This window comes from Pocillopora damicornis, chromosome 13 (genome assembly GCF_964200805.1).
Source record: "Pocillopora damicornis chromosome 13, jaPocDami1.2, whole genome shotgun sequence".
NCBI classification, from domain to species: domain Eukaryota; kingdom Metazoa; phylum Cnidaria; class Anthozoa; order Scleractinia; family Pocilloporidae; genus Pocillopora; species Pocillopora damicornis.
This window is the reverse complement of record NC_142682.1, coordinates 10,278,248-10,305,726: the sequence shown is the minus strand read 5'-3', so window position 1 is coordinate 10,305,726 and position 27,479 is coordinate 10,278,248. Positions and strand designations below refer to the sequence as shown.

The 27,479-nt window shown below is 36.4% G+C and overlaps 3 protein-coding genes across 3 annotated transcripts in view; 1 reads left to right on the top strand and 2 right to left on the bottom strand.

Annotated features, from left to right (window-relative positions):
• LOC113680363 (endothelin-converting enzyme 2) overlaps nt 1–9,314 on the bottom strand; it is a 28,931-nt gene extending 19,617 nt beyond the window's left edge. Inside the window, exons 1-9 of the mRNA XM_027197385.2 lie at nt 8,452–9,314; nt 7,698–7,751; nt 7,470–7,583; nt 7,249–7,329; nt 6,023–6,150; nt 5,039–5,261; nt 3,832–3,930; nt 1,850–1,927; nt 1,247–1,350 (exon numbers count right to left, since the gene is read on the bottom strand). Coding sequence (XP_027053186.2) covers nt 1,247–1,350; nt 1,850–1,927; nt 3,832–3,930; nt 5,039–5,261; nt 6,023–6,150; nt 7,249–7,329; nt 7,470–7,583; nt 7,698–7,751; nt 8,452–9,120 — 1,550 coding nt within the window. The 5' untranslated portion in view covers nt 9,121–9,314. The remainder of the gene's footprint in view (nt 1–1,246; nt 1,351–1,849; nt 1,928–3,831; nt 3,931–5,038; nt 5,262–6,022; nt 6,151–7,248; nt 7,330–7,469; nt 7,584–7,697; nt 7,752–8,451) is intronic.
• A 1,056-nt stretch (nt 9,315–10,370) lies between these two features.
• On the bottom strand, nt 10,371–23,828 carry LOC113680398 (protein tyrosine phosphatase domain-containing protein 1). Its single transcript, XM_027197428.2, has 15 exons — nt 23,454–23,828; nt 22,091–22,171; nt 21,496–21,614; nt 20,189–20,210; nt 19,181–19,259; nt 18,094–18,121; nt 17,356–17,417; nt 16,698–16,723; nt 15,962–16,051; nt 15,311–15,410; nt 14,250–14,885; nt 13,023–13,121; nt 12,742–12,822; nt 12,134–12,178; nt 10,371–11,222 (listed from the first exon to the last, which is right to left on the bottom strand). Exons 1-15 carry the CDS (start codon nt 23,699–23,701, stop codon nt 10,959–10,961), a joined length of 1,980 nt encoding a protein of 659 aa, XP_027053229.2. The 5' UTR covers nt 23,702–23,828; the 3' UTR covers nt 10,371–10,958.
• On the top strand, nt 23,773–26,935 carry LOC113680401 (transmembrane protein 53). Its single transcript, XM_027197436.2, has 2 exons — nt 23,773–23,920; nt 24,726–26,935. Exons 1-2 carry the CDS (start codon nt 23,884–23,886, stop codon nt 25,640–25,642), a joined length of 954 nt encoding a protein of 317 aa, XP_027053237.2. The 5' UTR covers nt 23,773–23,883; the 3' UTR covers nt 25,643–26,935.
• Nucleotides 26,936–27,479: the final 544 nt, after the last annotated feature.

Here is a 27,479-nt window from a genome sequence, read left to right as displayed (position 1 = left end):
TACAGGCCTGAATCTTCTTCAGGCCTCATTTTCACAACTGTTCAAGTAGTGTTCATTACTGCGAAGATCACTTTAATATTCACGTCTTTATCTGTAGTTCAAATATATGACTTTCATATATTAACAGCCGTTTATTCACCACTTCACGGGTTTATTTTGAACCAGCGTAATAATCAGCTCCCAGTTGGCTTGTTAGCTCAGATGGCAGAGCGCTACACCGGTATTGCAGAGGTCATGGGTTCAAATCCTGTGCAGGCTTGAATTTTTTTTAGGCCTTAGTAGTGTTCATTACTGCGAAGATCACATTCATACTCACGAAAATAGTCTAATTGGTACAAGAAAAAGTGGTCCAACTGGTTAAATGGTCCAATTGGTTAAAATGGTCTAACTAGAAAATAGTTCGCCCCCTTGAAATGGTCTAAATTGAGAAAATGGCCCAGCTGGTTAAAATTTTCCAACCAGTTGAAATGGTCAACCTAGTGACAGTGATCCATAAGCTGATATACGAACTATTTCTTGAGTATAGAAAAATCAGTAAAAGCATTTTTTGTGACAGTTCATTAAGCTGGAACTTAGGCCATCGCCAGTTAGAGAAATTGACCCTTCTCTTAAGATAGTTTTTAAGAAAATGATCCATCTTACCCATTTTTTTAATGGATTTTCTTTTGTTATTTCAATAAGAAATCTACAAACAGTTTAGGCCAAAGACTTTCATATTCAACATCCTGGTCATACGATGTCGTAATTGAGGACTGAAAGGTTTGGAAATAGGTTACATACCTGGATGACCGTCAATAAACATGATTTACATTTCACAAAAGTGCACAATTAGTTTTGGTTGCGGCGTCATCTTTGATGTAAATGGCACCTTGGATCAGGGGGATGGGTAGGGCGGGGACGGGGGTTGGGGTTCAAACGATATTCACCCCTGGGGAGGGTAAAAAACCAAACAGGTCTAATTCGTCATTGGAGAACTTTGAAATCATCATTGGAGAACTTCAAAGTATACATAAAAGGAAGTGAAATTTAAATAATACTCGTGTATTACTATCGATTTTAGAGCGAAAGCACACTTTTTATCCATATCTGGGCAAGACACACCTTTTGTGTGGGCAACAAACACTGTGGATAGTTTCATCGTAATGCAACTTTTCCAACCCCCACTCGTAAAAGTAAAAGCCAAATTCTTAGCCCAACAACTCTTACGGACTTCAAATTTGGCCTCTCAACAATAAGTAGAACTTACTTCTCTTTGTCGACTGCCTTTCGGAGTTTGGCAAAGAGTCGGTTTCTCACCCATTTATCCACTTCGATGTTGTTCTTGAAAAAGGCCTTTGAGTTTATTGAGAGCTGTGAGGAAATAAAACAAAGTATATATCAAGCAATTTGAGTATTCATATGCAAATAGATAAGTAAAACTCTTTGGAAAAAACTGTTTTGTGCTTTAGATAATGTTTTTTAACAATTCATTATTCAGCGTTTTACTACCTTTGTCCTGGTTGGAACGTCCTTTTATATTAGAGTATTTGCAGTTTTGTGCCTAGTCTACGTCTACTGCAGATGTTCCAAAAGAGGAGACCAAAGGACTAGCTCTGGCAAATTTAAGTCTACAGTCAATGTTCTCGTAGGGCTGCTCAGGTTTTGTATAGGACTTATTCTACTTAGTTTTTTTTAATCATTTTGGATTTTCCAAAAATAAGTGAGCGATTGAACTGTTTTCACCCCAAATTCTGTTAAGATCAGCATACAATTGATACGGAGAGTACGTGATCCTTTTAATATACTCTGTAAATATATCGTCTAATATGTCAAGCCCGCAAACTTTAAGATGTTCTGAAATATTACTCACTCTTGAGAAGCGCGATACGAGTTCCTTTGGGCTAACCACGTATTTTGCAAAGCCAATCTTACTTCCTAAAGCGTCAGCCTGGTGATCAAGTGAAAGAAAATAAAAGAAACAAGGGAGAGAATATATATATACATAAAGAAAAAAAGCGTAATTTGGTTGCCTACAATCCAAATCTGCCAAGGGAAAAGAAATCCACTTATCAAGAAACTTGGGGTAGATTCCTATCCTCGACATGAAGTGTTGATGTAAAGAAGTAAGGAAAAGGAGAAGGAACGAGTTCATTGAAAGGTGTGCGTTTTATAACGAGTAAGTGGCCTCCAACGTTGTTATAAATGTTAAATCTACTCATAGTTCACACACACGGAAGACAGTTCTTAGACAGGAAGTCCAAAGAGTTTTACTAAACTGTAGCTTGTAACATAGGAAGTAATGGAGAAAAATGTTATCGAAATAATTATGAGGATGAGGCAATCAAAACACAGAAGGAAAGTTCGATGCAAAATTTTCGCGACCTATTCTGCAAGGCTTATAGAAAGAGGAAGACCTTAACCAGGAAGAGAAAAGAACATGAAATAGACCCAAGGAGGAAACAAGAGAAAGCGAGAGAGGTCACAGTTATCGACGAACGAAACAAACAAACAAACAAACAAAAAAACAAAAAGCGACGAGGCTTTTGTGGTTCTTGAGGTTGGAAAGTCTTTTTTCTGCAATAAAACAGTTTCTCTAAAAATCTGATCCATTGAAAGATAGAAAAGTCCCGCGTCATAAACAAGGCCTGAGTAACAAAATCAAACGTCTGTGTGGTGGAACTATCGACGAGCACATGTTTTAGAGATAGGAAAGTCTCTCGGTAATAAGAGAACAATCGGATATTTGGAAAGCTAAGGACAATCGTAACAGTGAAATATAAATAGTCCAAGGTAAACAAAGGAGAAAAAAGCACTTTAATGAATTCCAGAAGAAAGTAATATTTCCACACATCGCTGCAAACACCCATTATAATAATATACCTCGTGGTTACCTACAGATAACCTAGGTACATAAATGATTGAATGGTTCATTTTTCATTTTCACATGGACAATTAAGTTAATCCTTTACACTAGCATTTGCTGGCGTGTGAACGATCCCAGAAACAATATGTCAGAGAGACCAAACCCATGGTTCGTGCACGGTTTACCGAACACAAGGAAACTCATTATTAAAGTCCCACCCATTTAAGTCTTTAAGCAACTATTCCAACTCACTCGATGGATCATCTCTCATTTCCCTGGAATTCCAGTTCTCCGAAAACACAACCAAACGAAACGAAAGAAAGAGAAAGAGAGAAAAAAAGAAACAAAGAGAGAGGAGAATTCATGTCCAGACAGCTAAGCCGGCGAAACGAACACTACATGAAAATAATTTAAAGGGTAGATTTGTTCAGATATGATATCGAACTGTCCTGTTGCCTTTCTTTCCAATTATCTGTTACTTAGCATTTGCAGGTTTTTTTTCCGTTTTCTCTTTTTGTTACATTTTATCTTTTGCATGTACCGTTAGCTACTTTCATTTATGTCAGAGACGTTATATCTCTAGTGATAACACTGGCTCTGGGGAAGACAAGGAGTACTAGTTGAAAATGATCGTTCCCGTTGTTTCAGCCCCACAGTTTAGTTTGTGCGCTTAAATATAAGAAAAATCCCGAAGTTCCTTCGCAACCAAAACACTTCACAACAAGCAGATCAAAGCTAAAAACAAACGGAGACATACCATATCTCGGCGCAAAGTAGCTGTAAAACCTCTCTTTGCGTAATGATGTAACATTGTGCATTATTGAATAGAAAAGCAAATACGTAAATAGATAATTGAATAAAAAAATCTCGGTGCAAATTAGTGTTCATGGATGTAAACATTAGAAAGGGAAGTTAAATTCACCATACTCAGTTTACCATTTTACTGTAATAACTACTTTAAAAGGTTACAAGTTAAAATAGGACCATACCTTTTCAAAGACGTATTGTGTTGTTTTATCATCAATCCAATCATGTTGTTTCACTCTTCTCTTAAAGGTCTCCTTAATCTCATCGACCATCGAGTGGGTCTGGGTAAAAGAATCAGAAACAAGCATGTTGGTAAGCAGTCCACTTGTAACCGTTTATAAAGCTTTCCATGCAAATCTAGCCGCAATACCCCTTTTCGATATTAAGCAATTACAATTTAATAGTTTATGCCACTTTGTTCATCCACTTCGAGATCTTCATCATGTTTGTATTCCTTCACAAGCATAAACTCTTGCTCAATCCTCTTTCGTCCCTTTTCAAGTTCAATTCTGATTTTCATAAATACAGACAACTTACATCTTCATGCTAATATTCTTTCTCTCTTTTCGGGTCCAGTGTCCCCTTCATTCACCTCACACTACGAAATTCACTTACTCTTCCCAACTATAAAAAAAAAAAACTAAGGGACTCTTTTCTAGCAGTCATGAAGTCATACGGTATATTTCAATCATAGCCGAATTTAAGCTTTTGTACCTTTGAATTATTTTCTTCTATTTTGTCATAGATTTGACCAGTTTGCAGACAGTAGCTGTTCGCTGCTTGTTATGTTAGGTTTCTTTCTACAATATGGTGCGGTTATCTTAGCCTGCATTAATTAACTTTAGCTGTTTATTTATATACATATCACTATATTTATTCTGGGTTGACTTTTGTTTCGCAATGTATCGTTTTCTTGTTTAATTTGCTATAATGGATTGTTGTAATACTTTGCATGAATTTACTTCAAGGTGTAACTAGCAGCACATCCCATCTTCACTTGACGTATGCCATATGAGCCACTGGCTTTTGCATCTCTCGATGGAAAATCGAAAGAGAATCTTGTGTGTCTCTCATGTGATTAAATGAAATGATTAACCACCCTCCCCCTCCCTACACACACACATCCACACACTTCCCAGGTGTGGAAAAAAAACCCGGAAAATGTTATTTTAGCAAATTCTGAATAACTGGATGTCAAAAAATCGATAATCATGCCGCATCGCTCGTCGCGTAGATCAACAAGGAGCCTCTCGAAAAAGTTATAATTGGAGGCGAAACCCACGATCCTCATCCAAAGTGAACACTTTGGGAGATTAGATATGATACATCATCATTACTGGCACACTTTGATTCTATTGGCAAAAATTAAAGAGAGAGTTCTATCAATACCTTAGAAATTGCGGACTGATCAAAGAAATTCTGTACGTATAGGGAACCGATTGGAACGCCCATGTTGTCGTTAGTGATTCCCGTGCATGTGCGCCATCTAGGATCTGTGTCCTTCACTCCAGATATACGCTCATTGAACTTGGCTCGGGCCTTTCTGAAAGGATCTGACAGTAGACTTACTTTGTCTCGGATCATTTGCCACACCACGTAGTTAGAGAGTAACCTGAAAGTCATCATCATACAGCAATTCTGGTAATTAATTTTACCATGTTATGACGGCTGCAATCAGACGGATAGATCAATAAGTGCCAGATAGGCGAAGAGTTGGATGGACAGACGGACAGATGGATGGATGTCATGGACAGGTGGAGGAGGAGGATGGAGGAGGAGAGAGACAGATGCGGTCTAGACATTTTGGCAGAGTATCTAATGAAAAACTTAAGTCAACAAACTACTTGAATAACTTATTACCCTGATTTAACTGTGAAGTACCGTTGTCTCGCAGCAAGGAGATCTGAAGCTTTCTGTTCTATGGGGCTTCGACTACGTTCTCGGGTACTTATCGCAGTTTAATACGGCTTAGTGACGTCTCATAAATCTTAACCTTTTAACAGCGCAATGCTTAAAGCCTGGTAATGATTATCTGTAAAAATGGGTAATATGCACTTCATTTCAGTGAGAAGTGCTTTTCTTTTTTTTTTCCGCATTAATTTTTCGCGGGAATAATATAAAAATAGATTTAAGTGTTCAACGATCTTATTCACTTCAGAACAATTCGCCTGTTAACCTCACATAAAAATTTTGTTTCGCCGTTGCCGATATTGGACGTCCTGAAACTATGCAAAAGATTTTTTATTTTCTCGTGAAATGCCCATCGTATTGTCCGAAAAGCGTAAAAAGTTCGTTTTATTCTCCTTAAATCACGATCAAGCTCCCCTTTCCTTTTCAACCCCTCTGTCAGAAGGTCTCTTACAGGGAACTCACTCTTTAGAGGTGTTCTTCAAAAGTGTTGCCATTTTCCGAAGATATGATGTTGAAGTGGTCAACACAATATCTGCCTCAGTCACATTTGCTCCTTTAAATATGGCCTGCATATGATCTAACCAAGGAAACTACAAAAAATGGAAGGAAAAATTATATGAAAATGATACACTTCTTTATTGTGCAAGTCAATGTACACTAAAATGGAAATAACGCTAACGTCTGTCTCGTGATCTACACTTCTGTAGTGTGTAAGGATGTATATTGACGGTATGCTTTTAGAAAGGAGCGTTACATTTTGTAACTCCGACGAAACTAAATTAATCAAAATAAATTTTTGATGATTTCTATGTAGAAATCGGATAAGATTTGAGAGATCGTCAACAGCTCTCACGCAGGGGATCTCTATCTTCGTGAGGACTACACTAAATTAAATTCGGTGTTAAACAACAGATCAGGTCCAACAAACGATCATCGAGAGCATAGTATTTTTTGACGTACAATCCCTTTTCACACACATGCACTCATCTCAACGCCTTTGTACACGCCACAGAATCAACACATGGAAGATCACGAAAAACCAATTAGGAGAGTGGTACAGCATCGATCCACTTGTTCAAAACGATAAGGATTGAAATTCGTAAATAAAAACTGCCTAAATTTTACAGCGATGCAATATGGAACCTAACCTATCGCCAGTTGAAGGCCAACCCTTTGCGCAGGAAGCTTTGCGATTCTCATCAGAAGTCACCACGTCATACGATAAAATATAATACTTAATCAGAAATTTAAAACATGGCAAATTTTTTTAAGGAGAGAATTCATGTAATTATGTTTCTTGTTTGCGTTGAGTGGTGAAGTATGTAATTTCAAATCTACAATATCTTTGGAGAGTATACGGAAAATAACAAAGTTCAATTCTCTGTCAGCAGATGGTTACTACTACATTTAAAATTGTGAAATTAGATAAATCTTTACAAGCAAGCCCGAAGGAAACGACTGACCGAGTCAGCTTACCGGCAAATTTAGATGTGGACTATTTCTGAAGAATTACATGGGACTACTGCGAACAGGCATCGTGTTTTGCGGGCGGGAGGAAAATTTAACAAGTTTAACAAAACGCGACGTGATGCGTATATATGATTTAAGCTGGGGGTTGGCTTTGACTAAATAGGGTTATCTTTTTTTCAGTTTATCTGCTTAGTTAATGGGGAAGTAAGTTTTCATACCTGAGGAACGATTTGAATGAGGCTGTGGAGGTTCATTCTCCTGTAAATTCCTTCAGCTTTGTCTTCAGCTGACGTTGTGATCTTGATAAGTAAGGATAATATTTTGAGTGCATTAAGTGTCAATTAAACAAGAAAAGATCACCATTTATTCTTTTTTTTCTTTCATTGAAGTAATGTTAATTCACTAGGCTAATCGATTTGAAATTTATGTTAACACTCACCCTAGCCAGTTTTGTTTCAAAATCCATGATTTGACGCATTTTTTCGGTTGTGTTACATTTTGTTCCAAGGAGAGAGGCAACTGTTGCCATATATTCTACATAAATGTCCACCATCTACAAAGAAACATCACTCTATTTGACCACGAGTATTTCTGGCAACAATTTTAAAAAAAAGGAGTGGGAAAGAAATGGTCATTACCTTCTACCGTTTAAGTCAGAATGTCTCACCTCAGGATGTTTAAAGTAAATCTCCCGTTGAAGACTCAGACCTGACTGATCAATCTAAATAAGTAAGTAATAGTATTTGCTCAGAGACTGGACGACTTTCCCTTTAAATATAAAATACCACTATCACTGACAGAGAATAACGCTTAATTTTCCACAGGATAAGATAGTTTTTAATTTATGTTTCGACCAAAGTTTCCCCGGAACTCATTTTCAAGGAATAAACCCTTACAGGTAGGGTGGGGATATATACCCGAGGCTAAATTATTGCCTTAAACCAAATAAAAAGACGTGAAGCGAAAGACATAATGAAAAAATAAATATTAAAGAACTGTTCTTTATCGTAAATTCAAATGTGTCTCGAAATCTTCTTAGTGAAAATCGTGTACTGATTTCTTCTTCGAATAATCAGAGGACTTTTTTCCAACAAAAAAAGAATGATTTATGTTTTCCAGAAACGTTAAGCAGTTCTAAGACAAGTTTTCCTCAAGTAACAAAAATCGTCTGACGCCTTCCGACACCCACTAGAAAGCATTTTTACGCCGCTAAGAGGGAGTGTAATAAGCATGGTAAGTAGAACAGACGGATAAGACGGTACACCTGCTGGACTGTACCTCAAGTAAGATCGTTGTCAGTGAGCGAGAGTGGTGACTCTTTCCCATAAAATATCAATCGTACAAGATCATTTTGGTCCTAACTCATTGGTTCCTATAATTGGAGTTTGATCTTTGTCTATTCCGATTTCCGTCACACTTACCTTTATCAAATGCTTGGTGGAGTTAAGATGATCATTTGTGACCTCTACCGAGAAGAAAGGCGATGCAGGATAATATGTACTCTGTACATTCTGTAATACTCTGTAAATATCCCACGAAGACTTTTTCCAACTACCATTATGGCAGATGCTCCACGAGCCTATCTCTTGAATAAAATCAAGCATTGGTAATGGACCGAGCTTTTCAATTTGATTAACGTCCATGCATGAGTGATACAAGTCTCTCGTTTTCGTCAGAGCCTCGTTATGAGGAATGTCATCCAACATTTTTGACGTTTGGAGAAGGCCACGAATTTCACCCTCTATAACTTTAGATAGCTTGGTAAATGTGGAGTAATCATTATAACTTTTGGGAATTGGATTCCGTCGGATCCATCCACCACAAGAAAACGTAAAAAAGTCATCACATGGATCAACCGTCGAATCGATGGAACTTTTTATGTAATCGGCGACTGCGTGACACTCATGAGTTTGGCATACATTTTTGCTTGTAGTCTCATTGTGAACGTCTGAGAACAAGTAAACGGCGCGTTCCCGTCCTTGAACCGAACCAAGATTCTGATGAATATGGCGTGTGGTGACAAAGACCAGTATACCTATGGTACTTACAACGAGAAAAGCTGATATAATGAAGGTGTTCTTCCTTGTCATGATTCCGTGTTTTAAAGAGTCCGCTTAGTTGTATTAACTTTCCCTCTAAACCTTCGTCTGACGATAGTTGTTTTTTGTGTTATTAAATCAAGGCTCAAGAGACATTCGTTTGATGAAACCACTTACTGACGCAAGACAAAAATCGTTATATATGAAGTGGTGTTGCGGAAACTGTTGGATGACACCTGTTGATCTCAAAATACCTGCCATTCTATTTGTTTTATAGTCTTCAGTCAACCACCTGTTTACAACAATCAAGTTTAGTAATTGATCCATAAAAAATTGTATGAGTGCATGCAATGTAACCAGACGAGGGTCACGGAGCGAATTAACTTTGCAACACACAACACAAAATAGCACAATGAAACAGTTAGTCATCCTTATCTAGGGCTTGTGTCACGAGTTATTTCTTAAGTTCCAACTGAGGTAGCCCTTTTATTCAAAAATACATCATCTGTCACCATCTTCGGCCGACGTTCTAGTGAACAAGCAACAAAATCCAAGATGAAATACATCATCCTTTAAATGCAATGCAGAGCGCCTCTAGAAATTCGAGACGTATTCAAAGCCACTGACCAACAAAATCGTAAATACGAATTCTCAAAATTCAAACTTTTCGCCATATTTTCCCAACTGTGAATTTCTTTCAATATCCGCATGGTAATATAGTTACTAGAACTCTCCCGAAGGAAAAGGGAGCTCCTAATCTCAATTCCCTTTTGATATTTTTAAAATACTTCCGTTAAGACATTGCACTATAATTCACGTAATGTCCATTTAAGTATGGCGATAATTTAGAGACCACTTCCAAACACTGAAAACCAACGGGGGAATATCCTCGGAATTGCCGTTTTGTAGTGAGAATATTGTTTATTGGAGCATTCGCACTTGCTTGTGAAGCTGTCCTGATCGACTTATGTCAATCCTTCGCCTGTGGGGTACAAGGCTAAGCAAGTTACTTTTGGAATAAGTCGAGGTTTCCGACTTTGTGTTTTCTGTTTGATTTTGATTTTGATTTCTCATCACAAGCTCTTATCCTTTGGTGTTGCACGAAAAACCGGTCTCCGCTTTTTCCTTCAAATTCGAGTTCGACGGGTGACTTAAACTTACTATGATTGTCTATTGTCTATTATATATTATATTTTAGAAATGATACAGTTTTGAAAGAAAACCCTGCGTAAGGTTTCGAAAATTGTCCGTTTACGATGGAGGCAAATGAAGTCTAGGAAAACATCATTCCAATGCAAAAGTTTGCAGTTTAACTTTATTGGTTTTAAGAGACTGACAAATATCGATGCTGGGCGCTGGCAGAGGTTCGATTAAGAATTTTAAAAGAACACATCGCGTGAGGTAACTGCGAACGCGTACCGGGAAGTCGAATTTAACCACGCGATACCCCACACTAACCAGGAAGCTCTGAATCATTACACGTATCGCTTTGGTTCACAATAATTCTTGTACTCTTACGGATCCAGAGCCTTAATGACAGATCTCGATGTACAGGGTATTTTTTTAGGTAGCATTCATCACGGCAATTAAACTTATGAAATATGAGAGAGGCGAACGATACCTTTGTCCCCTATGTCGGTAAAGAAGCTACGTCAAGGTTTGTGCTTCTTACCTTAAGGTTTTCAAATAAGACGTTTTCAATCTGTTTAGATCTAAGCCATTCCAACCCATCCTCGCATCTCTCGAGTTTATCCTCATCTCTTAGGTGTTACTCTATTCTAGCGAAGTTAAATTTTCAGTTTTCCTTCTTTCGAAAGATCATTCCGCACGACGCGGTAAATGATTTAATAAATAGTGACTAAGTTTCTGTCATTATAATATTATCCCCTTTAAAGGCTTTGCAGAGTATTCACCACATGTCTTAGGAAAAAAAGCACTCTGCATGATCTTGAACGTATCTCAGATTCTGAAGAAACATCAAGCCTCTGTAACTCGTTTGCACTTTGATTAGGAGACGATTCTGCCTCAGCATGTTCTTGAACTTTAGACATGTAAGCACTTGCTGATGTTAAGGACAACTCCTTGTTGTGGGTAAGAATCATGGCTATGTTACGTAGGACACGATCACCAAGTTCATTTGGTAACGGCTGCAACTGGAGAAATACAATTTGAATTGTTCGTGTTAAACAGAGATCACGTGAATCTCTAATTGACTTAAATTTTACCGTCTTACACTCCATGTAACACTACTAATAGGAATACAAGCATCCAATCGACTGCAAGCAGATTATAGTAGGACAAATACGTAATCTAAAGTTTTATACTAAATTAGGTGGAGCACTATTTCCTCAGCTATTCTTTCATCAAAATTTAACACATTATAATCGAACATTAATCAGCTAAGCACCACAGTAGCACGGATAAAAAATTTAAAGGTAAGCCCACGTCGCCAACATAAAACAGTAATAAATTGCTAGGTAGATTTTCACTCGGGGGTTTTTCCCTCGATACAGATCTGTTCTTCTACGTTAGAAACGCCACTGTTCTTCACAACTGTAGGTATAATTCGAAATATTACGAAAAAAAAAAAAAAAAAAAAAAAAAAGACAACAGTAAAAAAATAGGAATGCTGATTTCTTAATTGTTGCCTAGGACAAGGTTTCTCCTCTTTGTTAGCAGATTGCTTCAGTTGACTCACAATTAATCTTTTGGGAACAGAGCAAGCCTATTTTTCATCTTTGGTTATCATCATTTTTTTTCATAATTTTTTTTCTGTTTTTAACAGATGTTGAGACATGTAGTTGATCTCATCAGTGTATTAAGCCTTGCAGCTAGTGCTGGAAAAATTGCACAGATGCGCATATTTTACGTGCTCCTACCTCCTCAATTTCTTTTCTTTTTTTTTTCAATTTACAGATTACTTTATCTCGATAAGTAAATTGTATTCACAAATGATAACCTGAGTTACCGAACAGCAGTTTTTTTGACAGGTTCTAGTTATGATCCATGATAAGAGCACTGTTAATAACCATTGGGGGTAATCTTTGGTAACTTTTCATCCTACCTTACACATGGTAGTAACGAGGCATTCTAAAGTGTCTCTTGTACCCTAAAAAAGAAACAAAGCATACAATAATAATAACACAAGAAAACAAGAACATCACTAAAAGTGCTAAAAACTAGCAATGCCAACAAAAACCGCTCAGCAGGCCTCTTGACTCCGTATTTGCAGATTCTCTTAACCTCTAGAAGATTGCCTTTTATTGTATTCAAGGTTCTACTAAGGAGGCTACACTGCTGATTCTTCCTTGGGGACCTGTTAATGTAACTGTGACAAAAGGAAGTGAACTCTTCTTGCTACCATTCCCTGGAATCTAGTTGATAATTTGGGACTACATCACAGGGCATTCCGAACTCAGAGTAAGGTTTTTTGTTGTTGCGTTAACCGTCTCTGAATTGAAGCGAGTCTTGTGTATGAACAATTTTCGAAAGTTAGATTGCTCTTTGGAATCTTGAAAGGCGGTGAGTGGTTAACTTTTATGTACACTTTTCGTTGGCGTTCGTGGAAATAAATGGTCAATTATGGTTTTTAGAACAAAAATCTCTTTTACGTCTGTCAAAATGGAACATGCGGGAGTCAAAGTAAATGAGGCCTGATGACTTTTCTCTTACTCGGTCAAGTTTCTTCACTACTCCTATGGGATCATCATATTGTTCCAGTAGTGACACCTCTTTCTCGCCCAGGACCGGTTCCTGTAAGAAAATACTGGGTAAGTCACATGCATTGCTATAACAAAGAAAATTAAAACATATGACCCCTTTAATAGATAAAAACATTTTTTTTTATTCAATAGATACCAATTCAACTGGCTGATCACAACGGACCATAATTTAACATTGCGCTTTTTAAACAAGACTATATGGGATAAACAAGGATTCGTAGAAATACTCACCACCAAACTACCTAACCAGGCCCATAAAAGACGAGTTAGAACCCACGGATCACTTTCAGTAAGAACTTCTTCCCAACAATCGAAGCTGTTAAGTTTCCTCTACATTAGAAAGTCAAGAAATATTAATGTATCACTAACAGGAATCCCGTAACGCATGTTTTCCACTGTAGTTGTTTCTATTAATGATGATATCAGTGATAATGATGATGATAACAGCAATAATGATAGTGTACATAGTAATAATCATATTAATAGTAATAACAGTAATGATGAGATTTCTAAATAATAATTATAACACCTATCAGCTCGTCGTGTTGTCGTAAATGTCCCCTTTTCCTTTACTTAAGACAACCAATAGATTTCTAGATATGAATTGGCTTCATCATTGTCTGTTGCAAACTTTAGGGAGACTGGAGTAATTCTTTGATAAGAGAATAACAATGAAGAAATGTAAAATGGTTTCCGTGTTTACATAGCCTGATGTAAACACGCGGGAGGTTGGGAGAACACGAGATAAGCGTAGGAAACCACGACGCGAAGCGGAGTGGTTTCCAGCTTATCGAGTGGTTCTCCCAATCTCCTAAGTGTTTACATCAGGCTATGTAAACACGGAAACCATTTTACATTTCTTTTATAAAATAACTAATGAAAGAGGAACGAAAACCGTGTTTACATACGCTCATGTAAAATGGTTTTATGGCCAATCAGAGCGCACGCACTATTTGAATTATTTCATAAAAAATTATAACGAGGCAATTTTTATTATTCACCTTGAGGAACACTGCGGGAAATAACTCCCGCGAAACGCGTTCTTATTCTCGTTCACTACGATCATTTCTTTGAATTTAATGATGTATCTGTAATTTCTATCTTGTTTCGAAATTACAACTACTTTAAAAAAAAGGATCGCTTTCAAAATCCTTCAGCGAAGAAGTCTTACCCCGTATATTTTTTGTGCAGGTAAAGTTGTAGTGACAGATTACAAACCCCCAAAAATGTATGTTTTCCCTTAGAACTGTGGAGTGATAGTTTAAAGATGCATTCCGACGAATGGTCAATGGGACAAATTTCAATCGCGTTACTTCTCAGCTTCTCACACAGATTTCGGAGGTACATCATTTCTCCAACACTTCATTATTTCAACGATGCTTTTTTAGCAGACGTAACTCCGTCACTATGACTATAATCCTAATTGCAGGTAGCCTTAATAAATATGGATTTATGTACCTTAATTCTCTCTGTTCGACTATGAACAGTACTATCAACACAGGCACTAGATGCCATAGACTTTGCCACTTGTATTCTGTCTGTTTCTGATATAGGCGTCGCACTTTCCTTCAATGAATTACGATCACTGTTGACTTCTGGTCCACCTCTATCGTTATCGGTGGCTTCGAGGCTTTGACTGGGCCTTATTCGTTTTCCTTTCTTGTTTTTTTGTCTTTTTGGCACATTTAGTGGCTCTAATTGCACACGATTGGGTCTTCCTTCACCTGGAAGAACTACAGTTAGTTCTGAACCACGTCTACTCGGGTTTGTTACATCTGAATGTCTCAACGTTTTTCCTTCGCCGTTACTAAAAGTATCATCTACAAATGCATCACAACTCTCTGCACGATAGATGCAAGAACCCTCAAATAAAGGAAGACTGGAATCTACGTAAGGGTTATGCCTCAATGAGTCAGCTACATCACTAGAAAGTGAACCTTCAATGGTCTCTCTGTCAAGGTCCCTAGTGGTGAAACTATCATCCACTTCAGAAGAAACGGCTTTAGCGTCCTGTGAGAATTTCCAGGTTAGGGGAGCGTCTTCTTTTTTAACCCCTGCCAATTCTAGCAGTCGCCTGCAGCAAATGTACACCACCTTGCAAAAAAATAAAATATATACAAATAACTACATTTTGCTATTTGTGTGATTGCTCTAATTGTATTAAAATTTTAATGAGGTCCAACAATAGAATGGGTTTAAATATCCGTAAATAAAAAAAAAAACAAGGTAAAATACTAAAAGCTTACCAATGAAACATCAACCTTTATTTCAGTGTAATTAGCCTTGATCAGAAGAATATAAACTCGAAGAGTTTTAATTCCCCTAGACAACGTTTAACTACAAACTGAGTTTAGCTAGCCCACCAATTTCAAGGAACGTTCAAAGTAAATGGCTCCAAATCAGGAAGAAAATGCTTATTGGCTAATCTAGTGTACCGACTGACTCAAGTTTTGCAACATACCTAATGCTTAGAGGTAATATGTTTATGAGTTGAGAAGCCTTACGTGTACATTTCTAACCTTTGGAACATGTTTAAGGACTCTATCCTCCTCACCATGCAAAACCAGTCTCTGACGTTTGAGGTATTGTTGTAATGTAAATGGCTTTGCACTGGGAGCACTAGAAGAAAAAATTACGAGCAACCATATTTACACTGGGAGTCCTCCTGAGGTGGTTTAACTTTTACCTTGTGCTATTTATTTGCAACATATTTTGACGCGGATTGACGATAAAAAGCTTGTTCATTTGTTCCCTGAGAGTACTTACAGCCCCATTTTGTTTCTGATTGTTTCTAGTGACTCTCATTCTTCAAGGAAAAAAAAACTTTGCAAAAAGTGGAATCGTAATAATGAAATGAATTTAAGCAACAAAAACAACAACAATGATGATGAACATCATGATTATGGTCAAATAAACGATAACAATTACAACAATAACCACCATAATCAATAAGGAAAGCGTTTTGAGCCTCCTAAACAAAGGAAGGCCGGGTAAAAGAGGAAAGCAGATGTTGCTTAGTACACTTCCGTTCTAGCAAGAAATAAGGAGTGCTGTATTTCAAATCCATTAATAATCTCCACTGCACACCTTACGTTACTACACTGTTGAACAAAAAGTGCCATGCACTCTTCAGATCAAACCAAATTTATAATTATTTTGAGTAAACGTACCAGCATGGAAAGACCACCCAAAGATGGTTTAGGAAGTTCGTGAAATCAATAACACACTGTATCTGGCCTCGTGTCTGCACAGCTTTGGGTCTACATAATAGGTATAGCATGAAATTTATAAGATAACATTGCGGAAAGAGGAAGCTCTGTTTGTAGGGACGGCAAAACTTCATCTGGGTCTCATTTGAACTTCACTCAACCACTTGTGATGAAATTAGTGATAAATGATGCTTCTTAGAAAATTTAACAACAACTCAAAAAATAGCCTATGTCATGTTATAATCAATTATGGTAACTGCTAGAAAGAAAATAGCCCTATATGTGTTATTGACAAAGCGTGGCTGGATATTCGCCTGGTTCTTTTTTTTATGGACCAGGAAAAATTCGAGGCTAATATCCAGTCATCTTCACCAAATAAACCTGGTCAATTCAACTCAAGTCAACTAATTTCTCGTCTCGTTTTCCGTGAAATAAAACCTTTTCATATCACTTTGTTTTTGAATTTTTTTATTTTCCGGTTCTTTTAGCACAATAACTCCTGAAAATCGTTTATGTTTTCTTTGTTTTGACCGTCTTTTGTCGTTTTTTTGCGACTCCATTGACGAAATTGTCCAAAAATTACGAACTTTCTAATTCCGCTCCACATAATTTTTCCCTGCATCAAAGCGGGCAATCGCTCGCGTAGCCAATCAGAACCCACGACTCGCTATCAAATATCAAATTTAATGTATTTTACCTGTTTGACCGTACTTTGTGAATTGCCTACAGAAAAATAAAATTGATTTAAGGCTAATATCAAAATGCTACCACTTTCACTCCATTTAACTCTAAGCATTTCCCCTATTATTTCATATTTTCCTGTTTTCACTCTCCAGCTTAATCACACCGTCTACAAAAATGAATAATTTTACCTTGTCAAAATCATAGTGATAGTAACGATATTTACATACGTTCTTGAAACGCTATTAAAGGCACTTTAAAAAAAATCTTTAGTTATCAACTTATATCTTGATGAAAGGTACCCGTTCATTCAAAACCTACTGGTTTGTCTGAGGCTCCTCTACCACTGATCTCGGTGACTCTAAAGCATGTATTTCTACAGTATGGCCGTATTTTAAATGTCAACAACTGGAAAATTGCCATTGAAAGTGGTCACCCATGAATAATATTTATAATAATTTGTCTTAGTATCAATGATGTATGTCAGAGAAATAGGCCTACATGTATATGAATTTTATTTATAGAAAGTTGAGCTGAGCTGAATAAAAAAAACATCTAAATGGTCACTTTTGGTACTTGAATTTCAGCTTAGAATTAATGGGAAAACATCTAAATACTTTAGTTCTTTCTGTGGGTGAGCATGGCTCCACACCCCTCTATCAATAATAACACACCTCCTCTGCCTCAATTCTATCAGAATATACAAGGTAGCAAGCAATGAGTACTCCTGTTCTGCCTGTAGAAATATTAATAGAGTTACCTCATTACACCTAAACCTTTCTCTTGTATATGTCAATTGACCTTATGATATTGATACCAAAAATTTCCTTACTTCCTTAAACCTCTGGTCAGAGGTTTTACAATGGGGGGGGGGGGGGGGGAATATCAAGTCCATTTGTTAAGAGTGCAATATATTTCAGCAATATAAGGATTTCCACGTTGCTTTGTTTAAATATTTGGTTCTCTTTGTTTCGATGTGCAGTACACATGTCCCTTGTTTCAAGGAAAAAAGTTTGCCTTGGTAAAATTTGTGTTTGGCCTCTACAAAAAGACATTCTTCACAATTTTCATTCTGTTGAAGAAAAAATGTGTTGGCTATCCCTCTCACTCACTTATGGAGCTTTCATTTAATAAAACGTAATTAAAAACATTTTTCTCTAACAGTAGGTTCTGTCTCATAAGCAAGCAGTTTTGGTGAAATTTTCAGTTTTTGACTGGATACAGAAAAGTTCTAAGGCTCTAAAATTCTTAAGTTCTATAGTTAAGGTTGCATCTTTTAAAGACTGGCATCCTCTAACATGTAACTCAAAATGTATGTACTGTATCCATTATTTTATCTATCTATATTCTCACTATATGATTAAAATTAGAATGTACATCTTTAAGAAACAGTCTAAAGGTATGTTACCAACCCAGTCCAGCATGACAATGAATTGCAACCTGAAATTTCAAATAAAAAAAGAGAAAAAAAATCCAACCACAATCAATCAAATTTGGAGAAGATTATTTACAAATACCTCATGTCTTTTACAAGTGTAACTAAGGACAAGAGGCCTCAAAACTTGGATTACTTAACATTTCAAAGCAATGGTACTACAACAACTTGCTGCTAAGTTGTGATTGTTACAACTGGCATCTACTCCTAGTGCACAATTTTACATGAACAAGGCTTAACTGAAATACCCATATATACAGGTACATGTATCTTTCAGTATAAAACCATGATAAATAGGCTTAAAGATGGGAGATTCCTCTTTTGATCACACAGTACATTAAACATATGGTATCTAAGCCTATTTTTTTTACCTAATTAAATAATTATGCAACTTTTTTTGTTTCTTTCAGTGGTCACAGGAAACATAAAAACTATCCTACAAAAACAAGACTTTGCTCAAATAATATGCAATCCATTTTCTTTGAAATGATGTGATAATTGTTCGAAATGTTATTTGAAACTTCTTAAAATCATCCTACTTTAACTTTAGCAGTCATTATCATGGCACAAGATTGTTTGATTTGTTAAAAACAAAATAATGTATGAAGTTCACACTGCTCAAGGTATTTAATTTTTTCTGATAATTTCAAGATTAAGTCAACACAAGACAGCTGTTTTATCTCAAAGAAAGAGTGTAGAAGCTCTGTGTCAAAGCACACAATTTGCACAACCCTTTTTGGTAAGCTAACCAGTAAAGTATAGAAAGGACACCAACCACTTGTGAACCATTCCAAAACCAACACACTGAGTTTTCTACAGTTTGTTTTAATCAGAATTATTTTTGAACACAATTTTGGTCATGCATTGCAAGAATATCAATGATATTAGATTGTAGTATAACAAACTGTTGTAGTGACATAGTGAGCTTTTTTTATAGTTTGCCACTTGAATGTTCACAGTGGTGTAACAAAAAGCTTAAGAGAATCTGAGGTGTAAATGGATGCGTGAAGTAAGGTATTAACTTGTATTGGTATTAAGTTAAGGTTCTGAGGCGAATAGCCCACCTTTCCTTCCTTAAGAGCAAATGACATAACCTTCACCATGTCCAAAATAGACTCAAGTGATCGAACACCATAGTCATTCCTGTAAATGAACAATGATTAGGTGACTCCAGTAAATCTGTACCCACAAAACAGAGGGGCATCATGTCACAAAGTGTAATAACTGATACAAAATGTAAGGGTTGAGCAAAAGGTAATCCTAAAAAGTATAAAACTGTTTTCAGCAGCCAACAAGAATTTTTTTAAAAGATTTACTGAAATACTGGGCTAAGAGGATCAAGGCCATTTTTTTTGGCTGCACTTTTCAAGTGAGTGGAGGCCAAAGTGAGGCAAGTGCTAGGAGAAGGTGAAAGATGAGAATGTACAGAATGCACAACATTTCCCTTGCTCTTTGGTCTCCAGCCACCACCAACATCAGTCTTTCCCATTCAAAGTGTTGAAAACTGTTTATAGTTCTTTTATGATTTTGATGTTATTTCCTAATCATAGGCTTTCTCACAAATTTGCAAAATGTTTGCAGGCTTGTTCAAAACCTCTGATCTGGCTCTGAGTTTAGGGTTGTAAAAATCAGTCAAAAAGCTGTGGAACTAAAATAGCCAAAATAACTCATGGCCACCCCAGTATCACAATGGAGAAAATGCCCGTTCTTCTGGCTAACCAAAAACATTTAAAGTATGCTGGCAAGAAATAACAGTTAGCAGATATTTTTCCCTTGTTTTGCATTCATATTTCTAACATATTTGGGCTAGATGGAGGGCTCCTCAGAGAGCTTGGTCCAATAAACAAAAACCAAATGTGACCATGTGATGACCAAATGATGTTACAACCAAATTGGATAGCTGTCTTTACAAATAAATGCCAGAAAGTGTGAACAATGGTCTACATGTCTTGCCCCTCGTGCTTACCTCACATGTCTCTAGGCAACACCTGTTGCACAAGGTACATTTAGCTTGTATATTTTTTAATTACATGTGGACTAGTTATCAATAAAGTATAAAAGACAACACTCACCATCCAAAATTGTAGAAGAAAACTTGTTTTCAAAATGAGAGCCATAAGGAAAATAATAAATCAGCCAATGTTAAAAATTATTAGCTATTTCAAATAAAAAAATCATAATTAACTATTCTAAAATTTGAGGTGTTAATTTATCTGTTATCTCAATAAGTTTTCATGAGTTAAATCACATTAATGTATGCATTAAGTGTCACTGCACCTCAACTTTTGGTGTTAGTGACCACAACATAAAAATGTTATAATTGTCTGCCAAACTTAGCAGCATCAGCAAACAGCATCACAAACTACTTTTCACAGAGTTCCAAAGTCACATCAGAATAATAAATAAAATGAGTAGTTCAATCAGACAAAGTGAAAAGGCACTGTAAAAGTTTTACCAGACTGCTGTACAATGAAATACACTACCACTGATGCAACCTGGGTGCAAGCCAAGCTCTGTTGTGTTTATCAAATACATTTACATAATTATTCTTAACACAACAAAGGTTAATTTCTTACATTTCAGAATCAAATCACTATATACATGTATGGATTAAAAGATCTATCTAATTAAAACCTTTCAGAATAATAGCCATAGGAAATTTGAGAGAATATTTCACAGAGTGGGTATACATGTATGGTGACAAAGTCCCCTTGATGTTTTTAGACTTTTGTAAAGTGTTCTACCTTTGCTTATTTATTTATGATGCCTGCCTCCGTAGAAAAACATGGTTCTTAGTTTCTGTTCCTTGGTTTTAATGCTTCATTATGAAGAATTAACATATTCCAAAAACATGTTTTTTTTGTGAGACTGTAGGCTTATGGCGCTTATCACTTAGAAATAGGTGAGTTTTCCATAAATGAACTACATTCACACATTTCAATATTGCAATGATACCATGGGTTTCATTGGATCATTTTCTCTACAACTTAAGGTATCACAGAAGGAAAATTAGTGTTTTCATTTAAACTGAGATAGCAAGAAAATTATGTGCACTATCACTGTAAAAGTATATCTTTACTTAAAGCTTAGTAAACACTGATTTCACATATATAATTTAATTTACTATTAAATAGAATGGTTGCCTATTCTTTCACACTGAGAGGTTTAACAAAATAAGTTTAATTATATACAAAAGAATTTTAATCATCACGTTTCTTCTTGGTTATTACAATGTGATCAGCACATACTCTACTGAAAAAGGGCATCTGAGATTTGTATTTTAACGCCTTGTTATTTTCAAAGCTAAAATAGTGACACTACAGGAATGTGTCAAGAGAAAACAGGATTCATTAACTGAATAAGTGGGAGCAGTACATACTGTCATCTTTCATGAAGTCTTCTGGATCATAAGAAAAGCCACTAACAGGATCAATACCAAAGCCACAACTGACATGTTCTCCTGGATGCTGAAGGTTTATCAATGATTTAATTCCCATCCTTTTTGGAGAAAGCATACAAATCAAATGATAAAGTAGACCTACTACGAAACTGTCAATACACACTTGTATAGAAAATGTCTCTCATCATATACAAAACAGATAGGAATACTACCATGGAAAGGAAATCAAATTGTGTGAACTGAGTGAAAATCTCCATCAGAGTCACATTAACAATTTTCCATTAATTTTTTCAGTCTAGTCGGTTGGTATTGCTATGGGGATTCTGCTGTAACCAAATAGTTCATAATAAAAAAGGAGAACCACAAAAATTATTTTAATTTCAATTAAACAAATTAGACGTTTAATACAAGTTTATCTTAAAAAATGTAAATTTGCCCTTCACTTTTCTTAAAACAAATTTACCTATTTTAAACTTTACATTTCCATTTCAATGAAACCATAAATATTTGTATAGTTGCATTGTACGTGTACATGTGCTGTGATATTTGCAAAAGTTAAATATATATGCTGTACCTGGAAAACTGTTCAATGACAGCATATGTCCTCATAACTTCAGTAGATGGACGAGCAGTGGCTAAAATGTCTGGAGTTACCCTGTAAAAGAGTATGACAAATAGCATACAAAATAAATCACTGTGAGAACAACAATGGAAGAAAAGGGTTTCAGTGGAATTAAATTTCTTCTGCATAAAATTGAAAATTAAGGGTACATGATTTCTAAGTAAAATTTATATACTTTGGGCTAAATTAGGATTACTCTACAGTAATCTCATTTGTATGTTGCAATTAGACAATTGTTGTAAGCTAGTTCAGAGTAGAGACTGTATTCACATGCAACATAACCATTAACCCTAAACAGTCATGTAACCATGACCCTTACTAACAAATTATGACAAAAATTATTGCCAGAGCCAGAAGCAAAGATCCAAACCATTACAAGACCAAATGAATAAAGGGGGTTAGTTTCAAAAGAAACTTTGGTGCTGCATTGGTAGGAGAGTATAACAAGGTAATTTAGCATTATCAACTGAGTTGATAACATAAATTGGCCACTGTAGAGAATTTAAATGCTGACGTTTTGAGTGTTAGCCCTTCATGAGAGAGCTAAGGAAGGGTTAACACTAAAAACGCCAGCTTTTTAACTCTTTACAGTGGCCAATTTACTCTATAAATGCAGTTGATAACACAAAATTACCCCATTACAAGGCCAGTTTTCAGGGCCTCCATATGCTTTACAACTGAGTCAATCTATGTGTGATTGCTCTGACGAATAATGCTCAAAAATCAGCTTTGAAACTGTCAACTGAGAGTTGATAATTCCAAATTATCCTATGTGTGATTTCGTTTGTTTATTCTTTGTACAACTCCAGGGGGTATCTTTGGAAATTATGAACATCCTTGGAAGACTTTGAGTGATGAGAAAAGACCTCCGCTGAAAATATCGTGCCTTTGAGTCAAAGAAAGCCCTGTACATTTAGATCTGCCTCAGAATATCAAAGGTCGACCACTTGGAGGGGCTGATGACGAAATCAATGAGTTATGACACTTGAGAATTCTAGAGCTGCATAGATTATTTTCCGCCGTCCAATAGAAAATTACTCATCTTGACGATTACCATAAATTTATATCGATAAATATTTCATGAGAAGATACTATCTTGCCTTGAATGTAAAGACCTTTTTATAACAGAAATATACCCATTTACATATTTAGACCCTAACTGCACTCTCAACTATATTTCCTCACAGCTATAAGCATACTCACGGTGCCTGTAACAAGTCGTTATTAGTCTACAAGTTGTTCTCAGCGATCCCATACTTCACCAAAAAAATAGATCTTCACTCTTTCAGCTTAACTAGTAACAGTTAAAGCTTACCACGAGGAATAGAGTCCTTGAATCGCCATTTCTTCGCTTCTAAACTTGGCAGGGTTTTCATACTTGCACTGTTTTCCGCCGCAAAACATTGAACACTGTAAAGCACCCGGTGCAACGTGCCGAAAGTGCTCCGAAATACGCGAATATTTTGGCCTAGCATCCTTCTTTGGAAGATCAGAGTTGTTTAAAGTCCATTTTACTTTTCCAGAAGAATTAGCTTCGCCCGTATCCATCACATGTTTACTCATAAAAGGCCAGACAGAGTGATAACACAAATCTTGTGCTATATTACATTGTCATGTTCCGGCTGTGCTCCATCAGTTACTAAGGTAACTGAGAAAGATACCAGCTCAAAGGCGAAACTTCGACCGCGCATGCTTAAACTACTGACTAATTGAAGCAACAACAGACGAACTTTCGTAACTTTGAGATGAAATTCACCTCGAGGTTTGAGGCTTTTGGTCGGGGTAAGCACTTTTTGAAATACATACTAGGATGTAATAAAATTTTGTTAACAAGGTTAATATATAATGGAAGTTTCGATCAAATATAACCTTTTTGTGAATAGCGTTTAGATGTAAGTATTGTTCACAGCCATGATGATTATGAACCCTAAAGTAAGTATTAAAAATTCGTAAGCTTGCGCGAGAGGTCGTATTTTTCCTTTATAATTGGTCTTCCAGTGTTATCAATATGCTAGACTTAGAAGATCAATAATTTTTTTTGGAAAAAAGTGTCGTGTTGCTGGCGTGATATTGATGCTGTCAAAATCACAAAAAAGATTCAATTTTGCTGTGCCGTAGCACACAGAGTAGGGAGTCATATTTGACTATATTTCCAAATAGACGCACCCAACTAGTTGACTGACTGTCAATACTGGTGATTACACCATACACTTATAATCCTCACTAATTCTATTGTGGCAATGGTCAACTAAAAAGCTTTGGCCACTCCTCTCTTTCTTTCGCATTTCTTAGGCATTTTTTGTTAATGAAGTGAAAGTTAGCTGACAGCTGACTTTTTGGAAGAGCCTTTGGTGAAAATTCCCATCCTAAGCCATGAAAAATGAGTATACTCAAATCAAATTCCCTCTCCTTGGACAAACAATATTGATTTAAGCATTAGAGTTGTATTTATTTCAGGAACAATTGATACACATTTTGAAAATGTTCTGAAGGAAATGGTGTGATCAAAGCTACTGTTCCATTGTCTGTTATCGTATGGTTTTGTGTAGTTATTACAGAACTAAAACTTATTGTGTTAACATTTTAGAGTTGATCGGACAAAGAATTTTCAGTTATGGGACCTTCTCCAAGGCTAGAGGAGTACTGAACCATCTGGCTGGTGTCAGTGAAAACAAAGTGCGTGGAGTGCAATCCTGTGGATCCCCAAATTTATCTTCTGGTAAGTTTGGAGCAGTAATAACGAAAACAACAGCATCAGCCCAAGATACTCCTGTTACAGTAATCCTTGGATGGAATAGCTCCAGAGGAAAACATCTTAAAAAGTACAGCAAGATATTTGAAGACAAGTCCTTTGACACCATCTGTGTTCCAGCAAAACCAGTCAACACATTTCTTAGACCAGGAACCAAGGTTAAAACAATTGGTCTTTACATTTTGGATCTTTTGGTTGACCTTAACTGTCAAAAGAGGCCTGTGTTCCTCTATGCATTCAGCAATGGCGGCTGTGCTTTGTTTTTTCATATTATGGAAGTCCTCTCATATCCGACTACAGCATACTATCGGGCAGTACCAGTTGTTGGGACAATCTTTGATAGCTGTCCCATTAATCCAGACATTAAAAGTTTGCAAGCCACAAGAGAGAGTGTTACTGACATGATCAAAAATCCAATCATGAAAGGAGCGTTATGGTACAGCATGACTGCCTTTATTCCTCCTGTTATCTACTTAAATGGCACTGTGAAACGTTTCATGTCAGGTATGATAGAATCTCCACTTCTATGCCCACAGTTGATTTTGTACTCAAAGACAGACAAGTTTGCTCCATACCAGGACATTGATTCCTATATTCAAGCAAGGAGACACAAGGGCATTCATGTTACATCCAAATGCTGGAACAGCTCAGAACATGTTAATCATTACAGAGAACATACTGACGAGTACTTACAGGAACTTAATGCTTTCACTGATTTTTGCTTAACTTCATACCATGATCAAAAAAAGTGAATTTTCATCGTTAGGTAAATCACACCCAATAGTAGCCAACACAGTGATTTCTCAAGTTTCCTTTCAGTATCCGACATGAAGTTGGCTTGCGGGTGGCCCCAAAAAACAGAGTAACTATGTTTGAAATGTGGGGTTTTCAATTGCTTTCATATTGGGAATGACTATACAATGAATGCATTTTAATAATTATTATTATCCTTGGTATTAAAGTTCTCTGGGGTGAGTTACAATGTTAGTTACCATATTTTAACATCCTACTGGCAAGATGAAGTAGGCATGCTTAGTGCCCTGCTCTGCTCTGGAGCTATGCAGGTATGAAGGTCACATTGTGATTTCTTTGGGTTGCTAAAAAATGCGCAACAGACAAGTCACCTGAAATGAGTTAACACCTGAGGTTGGGTTAGGATTTTTTCAATTAATTTCTCTGAGGCCTTTGATTCCGTGAACCACTTTATTTGATAAGTTTTTAAGAGTTTTTTACCAATCCTTGCATTGTGAAGTGATGCAACCATCTTTTAAGAAAAAACTCTATAAAGTCTACAAAGCTCGGTATGAAGTGAACTTCTCATCAGAAAAAACAGCTTCATAACTCTGCTTAAAACTTTAAAGGCCATTGAATGGAAAAATCGCTGAAACACTTTCTCGTCGGAACAAATTAAAATACTTCACCATCAGAACCAACAGAGTCATGTACAATGAGGAGGGTGACAGTATTAACAAATGGTAAAACTGTAGCGCCACCGTACACAGTTGACTCCTACAGGACTTTCAGTCCCTCTACACGACTCCAATAAAAACATACGGAGTCATACGGTAACGAGGGTGGAAGTACTACAAAGTAAGTCTTGGTGTAAAATAACTTTGATTTGTAGCCAAGCAACTTCTGATTTGTGGCGAAACGACTTCGACATGAAGCTAAATGACTTTGTAGTGAAAAAAAAAACATCAAGATACAACAGCTGATACTTTTAGCTAGCGGGCAACTTTTCTGAAATTTCTTGATAGTGTCCTTATCACAGCCTACTCAACCTACTGGTCGCCTAACACTCTCGGTGGTCTGCACGGGGATAAAGCTTCGACAGGTGAAAGTTTATTTGTTTTTCCAATTTGACGGTCGACGGTTACTTTTTTAGGACCTTTGACGGTCAACGGTTAAATTTCAGTGCCTGTGATGGTTGACACTCACTGTAAGATATATTTCTATGCGTTAAAATTCATATTAAGTTTCTCTGTTTTTATTATTATCATTATTATTTTGAATAATGAATGTTACTTCAGTATCTCGCACACTTATCAGAGTCTTTTTCATTGGATTACTATGTTAGTATCTTGCACACCTTTAGCATCCTATTTCATTGGATTTTTACGTTAATTTCTCGCGCACTTTTACGATTCTCCTTCGTTGAATTGTTGTCCTAGTATCTCGCACACTTTTAGGATTCTCCTTTATTCGAAAGTTACGTTTGTACCTTGTGCATTTTAGGATTGACCTATATTCGATATAATAGTATAATAGTATCTCCTAAACTTTTAGAATTCTCTTTCATTCGATTGTAACATTGGTGTCTCACACATTGGAATGTAAAGTTAATATCTCCCCCCACTTTTTAGGAATCTCTTTCATTGCATTGTTTCCTTGGTATCTCGAGCACATTTAACGTTCTCTTTCATTAGATTGTTAAGTTGGTATTTCACGCATTTTTAGGATACTCTTTCATTTAAAAGTTACGTTGATATCTAGCGCATTTTAAGATTGGCTAACATTCGATTGTGGTTAGTATCTTGTGCACTTTTAGGATTTTCTTTCGTGTGATTTTTACGTTAGTATCCCGCGCAA

Coding starts and splice junctions, on each gene's coding strand:
- LOC113680398 (XM_027197428.2), bottom strand. CDS start 23,701: ATGAGTAAACATGTGATGGATACGGGCGAAGCTAATTCTTCTGGAAAA. Junction 18,122..19,180: donor TTGCTCTTAAGGAAGGAAAG/GTGGGCTATTCG, acceptor TTGAAATTTCAG/GTTGCAATTCATTGTCATGC. Junction 11,223..12,133: donor TCGTTACTACCATGTGTAAG/GTAGGATGAAAA, acceptor GTATTTCTCCAG/TTGCAGCCGTTACCAAATGA.
- LOC113680401 (XM_027197436.2), top strand. CDS start 23,884: ATGAAATTCACCTCGAGGTTTGAGGCTTTTGGTCGGG. Junction 23,921..24,725: donor GTTTGAGGCTTTTGGTCGGG/GTAAGCACTTTT, acceptor TTAACATTTTAG/AGTTGATCGGACAAAGAATT.